General features: G+C 44.0%; 1 protein-coding gene across 3 annotated transcripts in view; it reads left to right on the top strand.

Moving 5' to 3' along the window:
* tatdn1 (TatD DNase domain containing 1) overlaps positions 1 to 16,341 on the top strand; it is a 91,564-nt gene that overhangs the window by 53,730 nt on the left and 21,493 nt on the right. For 2 of the 3 annotated variants that reach the window (XM_072255539.1, XM_072255553.1), the window contains one exon: positions 4,241 to 4,311. In XM_072255539.1, coding sequence (XP_072111640.1) covers positions 4,241 to 4,311 — 71 coding nt within the window. Of the gene's footprint in view, positions 1 to 4,240; positions 4,312 to 7,222; positions 8,824 to 16,341 lie in introns of those variants that run through there. The other variant, XM_072255547.1, reaches the window with a different exon arrangement.

The following is a 16,341-nucleotide window of genomic DNA, read 5'->3' as shown; positions in this document are numbered from 1 at the left end:
CACTGAAAGATTGCGATCAACAAGGGAATGGTAAGTTCACTATTTTTGAAGCCCTCAAGTATCTGTCCCAGAATTCTGCATTTCAGTCTTCCCAAATGGTACTGGTATGATATCATTATCTTTGCATTTGACCTTTCTGGATATACAGTATCAATGGCAAAACTACCCTGAGCAAAATTAATGATGTAGCTGGGACTAACGTATAATGCTGTCAGTTAGATGTATGTGCAGTGTTACCTATACTCAGAGCAAGAACGATGACAGAGTTGTATGATTAAATGTTTTTACAGAATCATGTTAGTAACAGTACATGTTGGGCACCTTATAGTGTAGAACTTCAAACCGGGAGAAAGGGCCCTCTGCACATTGGAGGCCCAGTTGATTCACTGCATGATAAATCGGCCGCATGTGCATACGCTACATTCTCACACTCAGCCCGATACAGTTCAGGCATAAAGTAAGTGTTTGACATTAACAGCACGCAAAATCATTCCTCGGGTCTTTCCAGCTGTCTAAGCTGACAATTTAGAAACTTCTGAATTCATTCCTTTGAATAATCCACTAGAAATTAAATGTCTAAATTAAACAATTGCATTTTAAAAACACTCAAAATTAAAAGAAGTTGAATCATTTAACCAAATAATGAAAAACATGAAAACAAACTTAATGTATAAATTTAATTAAATATCAAAATTTGATCTCGTCTGTAGCAGCACAAGCTGATAAAGCTTTCAACGCCTCCCAGCATTTTCCTGTCCAGTGTAGTTAGGGGATCTCATGTGCTCCGCTTATCATTTGAATCACCATCTAGATGTGGGATGCTGAAAAGATGCTTCCAGATATAGTATTTGTATTGTTGTGCAAGTGTAGAATCCATTGATTGAAAATAATAGGGTCTTGCATCCTAGTTCTTGATCCATTGTGGTAGTATAGAGAATGAATGAAAAGGACTTCATCTTTTGTGGCAGTAGAAAAATTCTAACAAAGTCATCAATCTGAAGTATTAACTGTTTGTCCACAAGTACTGCCTGATCTGCTGAGTGTTTCAGATTTTCAGCATCTGCAGCTTTTGCCTGTTCAAAGAAAATTATAATGTAGCTAAACTTGAGGCATACAGTCTATACAATTTGATGTAATTCATAATGAATAGATTATTCAACCCTCTTCCAGTCTGCTTTTAAAATCTTTTCATTGTTTACTGCTTCGTTGCTGTCTTTCCCCTACACCTGGTCCTGATTCAGTTCTTTCTTCCTTGAGATTTCAAGCTCATGTTGGCATCTCATCTGCCATCTATAAACCCTCTTAAGTACAGTCTCAGGTTATAAAGTAGCACAGTAAACTCATAACAACATTCAGAAAACAATTTCTATATGGCAGATTAGGATCTATTTTAATTTGCTATGGATGAGTCAGCGAGGTTCATTCCTGAGCTGACCTCAAGAAAATGATGAAATACTACAGTCCAGAGAGTTGCAGGATTTTGATGTGGTGGCTATTAATTAAGGAATGGCTATTTGTTTCCAAGCAAATGTTGCATGATTTGGGAGAGAGGGATGGGGTTGGATGCTTCTTGCAGGTAAAATGTCACCCTTCTCTTTCTAGGTTATATATCATCAATTTGGTAAATTTAGTCCAAGGAAGCTTTCTCTTTTTCTCTTGTACATCTTGATGATATTCTATAGCACTCTGTCAACATATTTTCAATATTCTTGAAAATGCGTTCTTTGTGCACAGCTTATGTAATCAATTATACTGTATTTGGTCTTTAGTCCTGGTGCTACTGTAGTTATACACCATGTCCACAAGATGGCAGAATAATTCCACAGTATCTTATGATGTACACAGATGACAAACTATAGGCATTCACAATGCCATTTGGGAAATTCAGATATTCCCGACAATTCAACGGTATTATCAAACAAAATTTGGTCTACAACTACAGTAGGGGATGTTAGTACTGGAATTTAAAAGATTAGACAAAGGAGCATCTAAAGGAGAGTAAAAGAGAGATGGAGGCAATCCAGAACTCTGGTCTTTAAAAATAAAGTTATGACAGTAATAAAGGATACACAGTGCCAGAACTGGAAGAGAACCGATAACTATGACTGATGAAGATCTGGAGTATATAACAGTTATGGGGAGGAGAAAAATATGGAGGTGATCTGAAACAAGAATGAAACTTTTAAGGTGAGGTAGTATCAGAAACGAGGTCATTAAGCATTGGGATTATTGATCAAGGTGGTGTATTTGCTTTAAGTGGTTCCTCTCAGGCTCTAAAGATTTACCAGGATGCTGCCTGGTTTAGAAAGTATGCATTATGAGCAGAGATTAAGGGAGCTAGGGCTTTACTCTTTGGAGAGAAGGAGGATGAGAGGAGACATGATAGAGGTGTACAAGATAATAAGTGGAATAGATAGAGTGGATAGCCAGCGCCTCTTCCCCAGGAAGAGTAAAGAGTAAAGCCCTAGCTCCCTTAATCTCTGATCATAATGCATACTTTCTAAACCAGGCAGCATCCTGGTAAATCTCCTCTGTACCCTTTCCAATGCTTCCACATCCTTCCTATAGTGAGGCGACCAGAACTGGACACATTACTCCAAGTGTGGGCTAACCAGAGTTTTATACAGCTACATCATTACCTCGCGACTCTTAAATTTTATCCCTCGATTTATGAAAGCTAACACCCCATAAGCTTTCTTAACTACCCTATTTACCTGTGAGACAACTTTCAGGGATCTGTGGACATGTACTCCCAGATCCCTGTGCTCCTCCACACTACCAAGTATCCTGCCATTTATTTTGTACTCTGTCCTGGAGTTTGTCCTTCCAAAGTGTACCACCTCACACTTCTCCGGGTTGAACTCCATCTGCCACTTCTCAGCCCACTTCTGCATCCTATCAATGTCTCTCTGCAATCTTTGACAATCCTCTACACTATCCACAACACCACCAATCTTTGTGTCATCTGTAAACTTGCCAACCCACCCTTCTACTCCCACATACAGGTCGTTAATAAAAATCACGAAAAGTTGAGGTCCCAGAACCGATCCTTGTGGGACACCACTAGTCACAACCCTCCAATCTGACTGTACTCCCTCCACCACGACCCTCTGCCTTCTGCAGGCAAGCCAATTCTGAATCCACCTGGCCAAACTTCCCTGGATCCCATGCCTTCTGACTTTCTGAATAAGCCTACCATGTGGAAGCATGTCAAATGCCTTACTAAAATTCATATAGATCACATCCACTGCACTTACCCTCACCTATATGCCTGGTCACCTCCTCAAAGAATTCTATCAGGCTTGTTAGACACAAGCTGCCCTTCACAAAGCCATGCTGACTATCCCTGATCATTCTCTAAATGCCCATAGATCCTATCTCTAAGAATCTTTTCCAATAGCCTTCCCACTACAGACATAAGGCTCACTGGTCTATAATTACCCGGACTATCCCTACTACCTTTTTTGAACAAGGGGACAACATTTGCCTCCCTCCAATCCTCCGGTACCATTCCCATGGACAACAAGGACATAAAGATCCTAGCCAGAGGCTCAGCAATCTCTTCCCTCACCTCGTGGAGCAGCCTGGGGAATATTCCGTCAGGCCCGGTGACTTACGCATCCTTATGTATTTTAACAACTCCAACACCTCCTCTCCCTTAATATCAACATGCTCCAGAACATCAACCTCACTCATATTGTCCTCATCGTCATCAAGTTCCCTCTCATTGGTGAATACCGAAGAGAAGTATTCATTGAGGACCTCGCTCACTTCCACAGCCTCCAGGCACATCTTCCCACCTTTATCTCTAATCGGTCCTACCTTCACTCCTGTCATCCTTTTGTTCTTCACATAATTGAAGAATGCCTTGGGGCTTTCCATTACCCTACTCGCCAAGGCTTTCTCATGCCCCCTTCTTGCTCTCCTCAGCCCCTTCTTAAGCTCGTATATTCCTCAATAGACCCATCCAGAGAAATATGAATTTGCCTTATAGGTATCATAGCAGTTAGAACTGAATAATTCAAAACATCCCAAATAAAATCAAGAATCATACACAAAATGTTGGAAGAACTCAGCTGGTCAGGCAGCATTTGTGGAAATGAATAGGTAGCAGAGTTCCTCCAGCATTTTGTGTGTGTTGCTTTGGGTTTCTAGCATCTGCAGACTTTCTCTTGTTTAAAATTAAAATTTTCTTTTCAATTTTAATTTTTCAGTTAAGTACAAACTTTATTTTTTACAGTTCTTTAAAAACAGAATCCAGTCTTGAAGCTATGAAATCCATCCCAAGCGAAAGACTGATGATAGAAACTGGTAAGTTGTATTTCAAATAAAAACAGTAAGTGCTGTAAGTGACATGTAAGGTCATAGAGAAAGAAACAGGTTTACGTTGCAGGCTGATAATCTTTACAAGGACTGAGAAAGTAGACTTTTGTAACTACTTGATCAAAGGTGAGAGGAGAAATATAAAGTGATGAATGAGAACAAGTTAAAAGAAATAAACTAATCCTATTGGGGTAAAGGCTGATTTTCAAGTGAAGAATTCCTGAAAAAACAATAATACAAAAGGAAAATAATGCTGCTTTTGGAAATCAGAAGCCTTAATTCAAGACATACATTAATGATCTAGATATTAATGTAGCAGGTATGTTGACTAACTTTGCAGGCGATCAAAAATTGATCGTATTGTTGATTGTGAGAAATAATCATAGGTTACAGAACTAAATTGTTATGCTGGTAAATTCAGCAATGGCAGATGGACTTTAATCCCAGTAACTGTGAGGTGATGCATTTAGGGAAATCTAGTGAGGACAGGATATACACCATGAACAGTAGGGCCCTATGAAGCAATGAAAGGATCTTTATGTTCAAGGCCTTGGATTGCTAAAGATGGCAGCACAGGTTGATAAGATGGTGAGGACAATATACAGCTAATTGTTCATTAGCTGGGGTATAGAATTTAAAAGCATTGAGATCATGGTACAGCTTCATAAAATATTCATTGGACCCGAGCTGGTTTAGCGTATACTTTTGATTGCCACACTATAGGAAGCACATGATTATACTACAGAAGATGTAGCACTTTGTTGCTACTTTGGCTGAGGAAAACTGAGTAGACTGGTATTGTTTTCCTTGAAACAGAAGGGACTTGAAGGGGGAACTGATAGAGGTATACAGAGATGTGACGAGTGGATAGAGCATAGTTTTATGGTGAGGTGTTTCTCCCTCTTTCCAATATATATTGATGTTTCTTTGTTAATGAGGTTCTGTGGCATTCAAGCTCCCAGCATGCTACTTGGTGAGTGAATTATAGTCCTGTCCTCTCCCATGATCTGTAGGTGCACACCCAGCAGCAGCTGCTGAATAACTAATGTGAACTGGAACCAGCAATTACTCTGCATCATCACAGCAGAGAGGTGCTGGAGATGCTTGCATCTCCCTGTCATGTTTGTAACTGAGATTGTATAATCTAGAAGTGGGAATGCAGCCTGGGAACTTAGTAGATTCAAAGTCCCAGCTCTTGAACTAAATTTATTGAACCATTGGATTTATTATTCCCTTTTTCATGCTGCTCTTCAAAAAACTGTGCATATATAATGTGGGGGAAGGAAGGGAGGGAGGGAACATCCACTCAGACCATGAGAGGCCTGCGTCGGGCATTTTCATGCCTTACAAGGCACAGATTGGAAGTCTGTGTGGGGTGCCACTCCTCGCACAGACACTAGAGCAATGTGTGGTTAAGTGCCTTGCTCAAGGACACAAACATGCTGCCACAGCTGAGGCTCGAACTAGCGACCTTCAAATCACTAGACGAATGCCTTAACCACTTGGCCATGTGCCCAACATTATATAATGCAGTACCCTGAATTTCAGAGGGATCTCCAAAAAACCTGTCCTACCCCACGTGCAATCAGTATAATCACCCAATTTCAACCATGACAAGGGCAAGAATGGAGAGCAAATGGCTCCTTTCCCTTTCATCCCTTAACAACTTTTCATTTGAAGCAAATTATGCCTAGGAATTTCTAGTGCATGTGGTTTTAAAATGATTATAACATATAGGAGCAGAATTAGGGCATTTTAGCCCATCAAGTCTGTTCCACAGTTTCATTGTGGCTGAACCATTTCCCTCTCAACCCCACTATCCTGTCTTCGCGCCATAATCTTTCATGCCTTGACTAATCAAGAGCCTAACAACCTCGCCATTAAATGCACCCAGTGATCCGGCCTCCACAGCAACAAATTCCACAGATTCACCACCCTCTGGCTAAAGAAATTCCTCGTCACCCCTGCTGTAAATGGACATCTGATCCTAGACTAACCAAAAAGGAAACATCCTATTCACATCCACTCTCTGTAGGCCCTACAATACTTGATAGGTTTCACTGCGATTTCCACCCCCCCCCCTTTCTAAATTCCATTGAATACAGGCCCAGAGCCTTCAGTCATTGCTCATATGATAACCCTTTCATTCCTGGAATCATTCTCGTGAACCTCCTCTGTAACCTCTCCAATGTCAGCACATCCTTTCTTAAACAAGGTGCCCAAAACTGCTCACAATACTCTTAAGTGAGGCTTCACCAGTGCCTTATACAGCCTCAACATGACATCCTTGCTTTTATATTCTAGTCCTCTTGAAATGAATTGCATTCACCTTCCTCCCCACTGATTCAATCTACAAATTAACTTTAGGGAATTCTGTATGATACTGCCAAATCCCTTTCGCACCTCAGATTTTTAAATTTTTTCCCAGTTTAGAAAATAGTATACGCTTTTATTCCTTTTACCAAAGTGTATGGTCATACACTTCCCAACCCTGTATTCCATCTGCCATCTCTTTGCCCATTCTCCTAATCTGTCTAAGGCCTTCTGCGGCATCTGTGCTTCCTTAAAACTGCCTTCCCCTACATCTGTCTTTGTATCATCAACAAACCTGGCCATAAAGCTGTTAATTTCATGCTGTACGTGAAAAGAAGCGGTCCCAACACTGACCCCTGTGGAACACTACTAGTCACCAGCAGCCAATCTGAAAAGGATCCCTTTATTCCCACACTTTGCCTCCTGCCAATCAGCTCTATCCAGGCTAGTATCTTTCCTGGAATATTGTGGGCTCCTATGTATTTAGCAGCCTTATGTGCAGCACCTTGGCAAAGGCCTTCTGAAAATCCAAGTCACAACATTCACTGATTCTCCTTTGACTATCCTGCTTGTAATTTCTTTAAAGAAAGCCAACAGATTTGTCAAGCAAGGTTTTCCACACTAACTATGAACTACTTTATCATGTGCCTCCAAGTACCCCGAAACCACATCCTTAACAATCGATTCCAACATCGAAGGCTGGGTAAGTTCCTTTAATTAATCTAATTAATTTAGGAGTAGGTAATGGAGGCGGCAGTTAGGGCAGTTGAGTGCTCCGTTTGCAGTATGTGGGAAGTCAGGGCAAGCACAATTGTCCTTGATGACTACACCTGTAAAAGGTGCATCCAGCTGCAGCTCCTGACAAACCGAGTTAGGGAGCTGGAGCTGGATGAACTTCGGATCATCTGTGAGGCAGAGGCAGAAATAGACAAGAGTTTCAGGGAGACAGTCACCCCTAAAAGTCAGGAGGCAGGTAGCTGGGTGACTATCAGGAGAGGGAAGGGGAATAGACGGAATGAGCAGAGCACCCCTGTTGCCGTTCTCATCAATAATAAGTTTTGGATACTGTTGACCTTCAAGGTCGGCGGAGGCGCGGCAGTGAAGGAGTAAGTGCAGGGATTGGCTGAGAAGGAGCGGTTGATGAAAAAGCCGGTCGTGAGCAGCCAGCAACACAGACCTTCAAGGTCGGCGGAGGCGCGGCAGTGAAGCTAATTACTCAAATTATCAGCTAATATAAGCAAGGTTTGCTCTAAGGGAGCGGCCTTGTCGAGGGAAGTGCCTTGTGAGAAAAGTGCGAGTCTTTGGCGAGGAGGCTGAGAGAGGAGACTACGCCACAGTTGGAGAGGGGGAGAAGTGGTGAGGAAATGACCTCTAGGCTGATTCAGTGTGCTGCGTGCATGATGTGGGAGGTCAGGGACATTGATGGTGCCTCTGGCTCCTACAACTGTGGAAAATGCGTCCAGATTCAGTTTCTGAAGGACCATGTTGCAGCACTGGAGAAGCAACTGGATGACCTCAGTTTCATCCGGGAAAAATAGAGTTTTCTGGACAGGACCTATAGCGAGGTCGTTACACCGAGGATACCAGAAGAGAGAAGGGGGGTGACGATGAGGAAGGAAAGGATGCTTGAAGTACCGGAGACCCTGGAGGATGTACCTCTCGTAAACGGGTTCACCCTCTTGGAAGCTGTCGGGACAGAAGACGCTGCCAGCCTGAGAGGCGGTCAAGTCTGCGAGTTGAAAATTGGCTCAGAAGCAAAGCCGAGGAGACAGACGTCAGGCAGAGCCATGGTAGTAGGGGACTCCATAGTGAGAGGTACAGAAAGGGGTTTCTGCGGCAACAGGCGAGATTTAAGGATGGTATGTTGCCTCCCTGGTGCCAGGATCCAGGACGTCACGGACCGGGTACAGGGAATCCTCAAGGGTGAAGGTGAACAACCGGAAGTGGTGGTGCATGTCAGCACAAATGACGTCGGGAAGAAGAGGAAAGACATTCTACAGAGTGAATTCAGAGAACTCGGAAGAAGGCTGAAAAGCAGGACTTCCAGGGTGGTTATCTCCGGTTTACTTCCAGATCCTCGTGCTGGAGAGGGCAAGAACAGGGAGATAATGGATCTGCATATGTGGCTGAGGAACTGGTGCAGGAAGCAAGGATTTACATTCTTGGACCACTGGGGTATGTTTTGTGGTAAGAATGAATCGTACAAAAGGGACGGGTTGCACCTTAATAAGCGGGGGACCAGCATTTTGGCAGGCAGGTTTGCCACTGCAACACGGGTGTGTTTAAACTAAGTAGTGGGGGGGAGGGGACGAACTGGAAATATAAGGATGGAGTTAAAGGGGAAATGAGAATAAGAAAAGTTAAGAAAGACAACAGAATCAACGGAGCAGAAAGCTCAAGAAGGGATCGTACAGTATGGCCAAGTGAAATAGGAATTGGTATGGGAGGTGAGGGGAGTAATGAATTAAAAGTATTATATATGGACGCACGGAGTATAAGAAATAAAGTGGATGAGCTTGAGGCACAGTTGGAAATTGGTAAGTATGATGTTGTGGGAATAACAGAGACATGGCTTCAAGTGGACAGGGACTGGGAAATGAATATTCAAGGGTATACGTCCTATCGAAAGGACAGACTGATGGGCAGAGGGGCTGGGGTGGCTCTGTTGTTGAGGAATGATACTCAGTCCCTTGCGAGGGGGGACACAGAATCAGGAGACGTAGAGTCAGTATGGATAGAACTGAGAAATTCTAAGGGTAGAAAGACCCTAATGGGAGCTATCTACAGGCCCCCAAACAGTAGTGTGGATGTAGGGTGTAAGTTGAATCAAGAATTAAAATTGGCACGTAGCAAAGGTAATGCTACAGTTGTTATGGGGGATTTCAACATGCAGGTAGACTGGAGGAATCAGGTTGGTGCTGGACCCCAAGAAAGGGAGTTTGTGGAGTCCCTCCGAGATGGATTCTTAGAACAGCTTGTACTAGAGCCTACCAGAGAGAACACAATTCTAGATTTAGTATTGTGCAGTGAACTGGATTTGATCAGGGACCTCGAGGTAAAGGAGCCATTAGGAGGTAGTGACCATAATATGATAAGTTTTAATCTACAAATTGAGAGGGAGAAGGGAAATCAGAAGTGTCAGTATTACAGTTGAACAAAGGGAACTATGGAGCTATGAGGGAGGAGCTGGCCAAAGTTCAATGGAACAATACCCTAGCAGGGATGACAGTGGAACAACAATGGCAGGTATTTCTGGGAATAATACAGAAAGTGCAGGATCAGTTCATTCCAAAGAGGAAGAAAGATTCTAAGGGGAGTAAGGGGAGGCCGTGGCTGACAAGGGAAGTAAAGGACAGTATAAAGATAAAAGAGAAGTATAACATAACAAAAATGAGTGGGAAGCCAGAGGATTGGAAAACTTTTAAAGAGCAACAGAAGATAACTAAAAAGGCAATACGCGGAGAAAAAAATAAAGGTAAACTAGCCAAGAATATAAAGGAGGATAGTAAAAGCTTCTTTAGGTATGTGAAAAGAGAAAAAAAAGTTACGACCAAAATTGGGCCCTTGAAGACAGAAAAGGATGAATTTATTAGGGGAACAAGGAAATGGCAGACGAGTTGAACAGGTACTTTGGATCTGTCTTCACTAGGGAAGATACAAACAATCTCTCAGATATAATAGTGGCCAAAGGACCTAGGGTAATGGATGAACTGAAGGAAATTTATATTAGGCAGGAAATGGTGTTGGATAGACTGTTGGGTCTGAAGGCTGATAAGTCCCTGGGACCTGATGGTCTGCATCCCAGGGTACTTAAGGAGGCGACTTTAGAAATCGTGGCTGCATTGGTAATCATCTTCCAATATTCTATAGATTCAGGATCAGTTCCTGTGGATTAGAGGGTGGCTAATGTTGTCCCGCTTTTCAAGAAAGGAGGGAGAGAGAAAACGGGGAATTATAGACCAGTTAGCCTGACGTCAGTGGTGGGAAAGATGCTGGAGTCAATTATGAAAGATGAAATTACGACACATTTGGATGGCAGTAACAGGATAGGTCCGAGTCAGCATGGATTTACGAAGGGGAAATCATGCTTGACTAATCTTCTGGAATTTTTTGAGCATGTAACTATGATAATGGACAAGGGAGAGCCAGTAGATGTAGTGTACCAGGACTTTCAGAAAGCCTTTGATACAGTCCTTTGATATAGGAGATTAGTGGGTAAAATTCGGGCACATGGTATTGGGGGCAGAGTACTGACATGGATTGAAAATTGGCTGGCTGACAGAAAACAAAGAATAGCGATTAATGGGTCCCTTTCCGAATGGCAGGCAGTGACCAATGGGATACCGCAGGGTTCAGTGCTGGGATCGCAGCTGTTTACAATATACATTAATGATTTAGTTGAAGGGATTAAAAGGAACATTAGCAAATTTGCCGATGACACAAAGCTGGGTGGCAGTGTGAAATGTGAGGAGGATGTTATGAGAATGCAGAGTGACTTGGGCAGGCTGGGTGAGTGGGCAGATGCATGGCAGATGCAGTTTAATCTGGATAAATGTGAGGTTATCCACTTTGGTGGTAAGAACAGGAAGGCAGATTATTATCTAAATAGAGTCAAGTTAGGAAAAGGGGAAGTACAACGAGATCTAGGTGTTCTTGTACATCAGTCACTGAAAGCAAGCATGCAGGTACAGCAGGCAGTGAATAAAGCTAATGGCATGCTGGCCTTCATAACAAGGGAAATTGAGTATAAGAGCAAAAAGGTCCTTCTGCAGTTGTACAGGGCCCTGGTGAGACCACACCTGGAGTACTGTGTGCAGTTTTGGTCTCCAAATTTGAGGAAGGACATTCTTGCTATTGAGCGAGTGCAGCATAGGTTCACAAGGTTAATTCCCAGGATGGTGGGACTGTCATATGTTGAAAGATTGGAGCGACTGGGCTAGTACACACTGGAATTTAGAAGGCTAAGAGGGGATCTGATTGAAACATATAAGATTATTAAGGGATTGGATACACTGGAGGCAGGAAGCATGTTCCCGCTGATGGGTGAGTCCAGAACCAGAGACCACAGTTTAAGAATAAGGGATAGGCTATTTAGAACGGAGTTGAGGAAACACTTTTTCACACAGAGAGTCGTGGATATGTGGAATGCTCTGCCCCAGAAGGCAGTAGAGGCCCAGTCTCTGGATGCTTTCAAGAAAGAGATGGATAGAGCTCTTAAAGATAGCGGAATCAAAGGTTATGAGGATAAGGCAGGAACTGGATACTGATTGTGGATGATCAGCCATGATCACAGTGAATGGCGGTGCTGGCTCAAAGGGCCGAATGGCCTACTCCTGTACCTATTGTCTATTGTCTGTTGATGACCTACCAGGGACAAGTTGCAGTGGTTGCGTCTCTGGCACTGAGACTGGACCCTCAGCTCGGAAGGGAAGGAGGGAAAAGAGGAGAGCAGTAGTGATAGGGGATTCGATATTAGGGGGATAGATAAGAGGTTCTGTGGGAGAGATCGAGAATCCCGGATGGTCTGTTGCCTCCCTGGTGCCAAGGTCCGAAATATCTCGGATCGAGTTCTCGGTATTCTCAGGAAGGAGGGTGAACAGCCAAATGTCGTCGTTCATGTAGGGACCAATAATGTGTATAGGAAGGAGGGGGGGAGTTTAGGCAGTTAGGTGCAAAGTTGAAGGACAGGACCTCTAGGGTTGCAATCTCAGGATTGCTACCCGGGCCATGTGCTAGTGAGACTAGAAACAGGAAGATAATGCAACTAAATACATGGCTAAGGAGTTGGTGCAGGAGGGAGGGCTTCATGTTTCTGGGCAATTGGGCCTTGTTCCAGGGAAGATGGGACCTGTTCCGACAGGATGGGTTGCACCTGAACTGGAGAGGGACTAACATCCTTGCGGGAAGGTTTGTTAGTGCTGCTCCGGGGGGTTTGAACTAGATTTGCAGGGGGAGGGGGACCAGAGTGTTAGAGCAGATAGTGAGGTTTAGGAGGATAAAGGTCATGCAAGAACTGCAAGTATAGTGCATGGAGTAAAGCCAGATCTAACGTATAAAGAGGCTTTGAGGAAAGAGAAGCAGAATAAAGGATGTAAAGGTAGTAAGGTAGAAAGGCTAAAGTGCGTGTACTTCAATGCAAGAAGCATCAGGAACAAAAGTGATGAACTGAGAGCTTGGATACATACATGGAATTATGATGTAGTGGCCATTACAGAGACTTGGCTGGCACCAGGGCAGGAATGGATTCTCAATATTCCTGGATTTCAGTGCTTTAAAAGGGATAGAGGGGGGAAAAAGGGGAGGGGGTGGCATTAGTGGTCAGGGATACTATTACAGCTACAGAAAGGGTGGGTTATGTAGCAGGATCCTCCTGAGTCAGTATGGGTGGAAGTCAGGAACAGGAAGGGAGCAGTTACTCTATTGGGAGTATTCTATAGGCCCCCTGGTAGCAGCAGAGATACCGAGGAGCAGGTTGGGAGGCAGATTTTGGAAAGGTGCAAAAATAACAGGGTTGTTATCATGGGTGACTTTAACTTCCCTAATATTGATTGGCACCTGATTAGTTCCAATGGTTTAGATGGGGTAGAGTTTGTTAAGTGTGTCCAGGATGGATTCCTGTCACAGTATGTTAACAGGCCGACTAGGGGGAATGCCATACTAGATCTACTACTAGGTAATGAACTGGGTTAGTTCACAGATCTCTCAGTGGGAGAGCATCTGGGAGACAGTGACCACCGCTCCTTGGCCTTTAGCATTAGCATGGAAAAGGATAGAATCAGAGAGGACAGGAAAATTTTTAATTGGGGAAGGGCAAATTATGAAGCTATAAGGCTAAAACCTGTGGGTGTGAATTGGGATGATGTTTTTGCGGGGAAATGTACTATGGACATGTGGTCGATGTCTAGGCATCTCTTGCAGGATGTTAGGGATAAATTTGTCCTGGTGAGGAAGATAAAGAATGGTAGGGTGAAGGAACCATGGGTGACAAGTGAGGTAAAAGGGTAGCATAAAGGAGTTTAAGAAGGGGCTGAGGAGAGCAAGAAGGGGGCATGAGTGTGCATGCACCGGTCATGCATGCAGCCTGTTACAGCCGTTCCGACCGGTATTCTTACTTCTTAACTTACGTTATTTTTTGTATTTTTTTTTTCACGGTAACACGTCGAAGCTGCACCCTCTCTAACATGCTGGTAGAGAGAGTTTTATTTGGGTTTTTAGCGCTGGAAATAGTTACATCCCGACATGTGGGACAGAAGCATGGTCACATTGTTTATTCCAGGGACCAGCTGCTTGCGCTTATGCCGGCCGGTTTAGCGAGCAGAGCAGCGGACACCCCAGCTGAAATCTGGAGGAAAACACACAGAGGATGCAGAGGGGATCACAAAGGCGAGGAAAGAGGACCGGGTCGAAACAACAGAGACTTATGGAGAAGAGAAGCTCGGTGGGTAATGAAATGGACGAGTTCACGGCGCTAGCCAGCCGTCAGAGACCATTTCGGGAGTGCAGTGTGATGTGTTTCACTGGAATGGGGCTACACGAGGACATACCCGATCAAGACCTTTCCATGGACGGCTTCCAGACCGTTCGGGCTGACTGGAGGTGCACTGAGAGCGGTAAGCGTAAAGGAGTTGGGTGCTTACTGTTCTGGTTAACAACAGATGGTGCAATCCGGGTCATATTACGATCAAGGAAAGTATTTGTAGACCAGATATTGAACTTTTTGCTGCTGGACTTCAGCCATATTCCACCGAGATACAACACTGGGCGGCACGGGAGGTTGTTCCTGCCTGTGGCCATCAAACTTTGCAGCTTCTCCCATGGAGGGTCAGACACCCTGAGCCAATAGGCTGGTCCTGGACTTATTTTCCATCTGGCATAGTTTGCAATTTGTTGTTTAATTGTTTGTGGTTTTTGTATTGCTATATTTATGCTCTATTCGTGGTTGGTGCGGCTGTAACGAAACCCAATTTCCCTCGGGTTTCAATAAAGTATATCTCTCTATCTATCTATGAGAAGGCCTTGGTGAGTAGGGTAAAGGAAAATCCCAAGGCATTCTTCAATTATGTGAATAACCAAAGGATGACAGGAGTGAAGGTAGGACCGATTAGAGATAAAGGTGGGACGATATGGCTGGAGGCTGTGGAAGTGAGCGAGGTCCTCAATGAATACTTCCCTTTGCTATTCACCAATGAGAGAGAACTTGATGACGGTGAGAACAATATGAGTGAGGTTGACGTTTTGGAGCATGTTGATATTAAGGGAGAGGAGGTGTTGGAGTTGTTAAAATACACTAGGATGGATAAGTCCCCGGGGCCTGATGGAATATTCCCCAGGCTGCTCCATGAGGCGAGGGAAGAGATTGCTGAGCCTCTGGCTAGGATCTTTATGTCCTTGTTGTCCAAAGGAATGGTACCGGAGGATTGGAGGGAGGCGAATGTTGTCCCCTTGTTCAAAAAAGGTAGTAGGGATAGTCCAGGTAATTATAGACCAGTGAGCCTTACGTCTGTAGTGGGAAAGCTGTTGGAAAAGATTCTTAGAGATAGGATCATGGTCTGATCAGGGACAGTCAGCATGGCTTTGTGAAGAGCAGATCGTGTCTAATAAACCTGATAGAGTTCTTTGAGGAGGTGACCAGGCATATAGATGAGGGTAGTGCAGTGGATGTGATCTACATGGATTTTAGTAAGGCATTTGACAAGGTTCCACACGGTAGGCTTATTCAGAAAGTCAGAAGGCATGGGATCCAGGGAAGTTTGGCCAGGTGGATTCAGAATTGGCTTGCCTGCAGAAGGCAGAGGGTCATTGTGGAGGGAGTACATTCAGATTGGAGGATTGTGACTAGTGATGTCCCACAAGGATCGGTTCTGGGACCTCAACTTTTAGTGATTTTTATTAACGAACTGTATGTGGGAGTAGAAAGGTGGATTGGCAAGTTTGCAGATGACACAAGGTTGGTGGTGTTGTGGAGAGTGTAGAGGATTGTCGAAAATTGCAGAGAGACATTGATAGGATGCAGAAGTGGGCTGAGAAGTGGCAGATGGAGTTCAACCCGGAGAAGTGTGAGGTGGTACACTTTGGAAGGACAAACTCCAAGGCAGAGTACAAAATAAATGGCAGGATACTTGGTAGTGTGGAAGAGCAGAGGGGTCTTGGGGGTACATGTCCACAGATCCCTGAAAGTTGCCTCACAGGTAGATAGGGTAGTTAAGAAAGCTTATGGGGTGTTAGCTTTCATAAGTCGAGGGATAGAGTTTAAGAGTCGCGAGGTAGTGATGTAGCTCCATAAAACTCTGGTTAGGCCATACTTGGAGTACTGTGGCCAGTTCTGGTCGCCTCACTATAGGAAGGATGTGGAAGCATTGGAAAGGGTACAGAGGAGATTTACCAGGATGCTGCCTGGTTTAGGGAGTATGCATTATGATCAGAGGTTAAGGGAGCTAAGGCTTTATTCTTTGGAGAGAAGGAGGTGAGAGGAGACATGATAGAGGTGTACAAGATATTAAGAGGAATAGATAGAGTGGATAGCCAGCGTCTCTTCCCCAGGGCACCACTGCTCAATGCAAGAGGACATGGCTTTAAGGTAAGGGGTGGGAAGTTCAAGGGGGATGTTAGAGGAAGGTTTTTTACTCAGAGAGTGGTTGGTGCGTGGAATGCTGTGCCTGAGACAGTGGTGGAGGCAGATACACTTGTGAAATTTAAGAGACTACT

This window comes from Mobula birostris, chromosome 1 (genome assembly GCF_030028105.1).
Source record: "Mobula birostris isolate sMobBir1 chromosome 1, sMobBir1.hap1, whole genome shotgun sequence".
Lineage (NCBI taxonomy): Eukaryota > Metazoa > Chordata > Chondrichthyes > Myliobatiformes > Myliobatidae > Mobula > Mobula birostris.
Note: the sequence above shows the minus strand (reverse complement) of the source record. Positions and strands in the feature narration are given on the sequence as shown.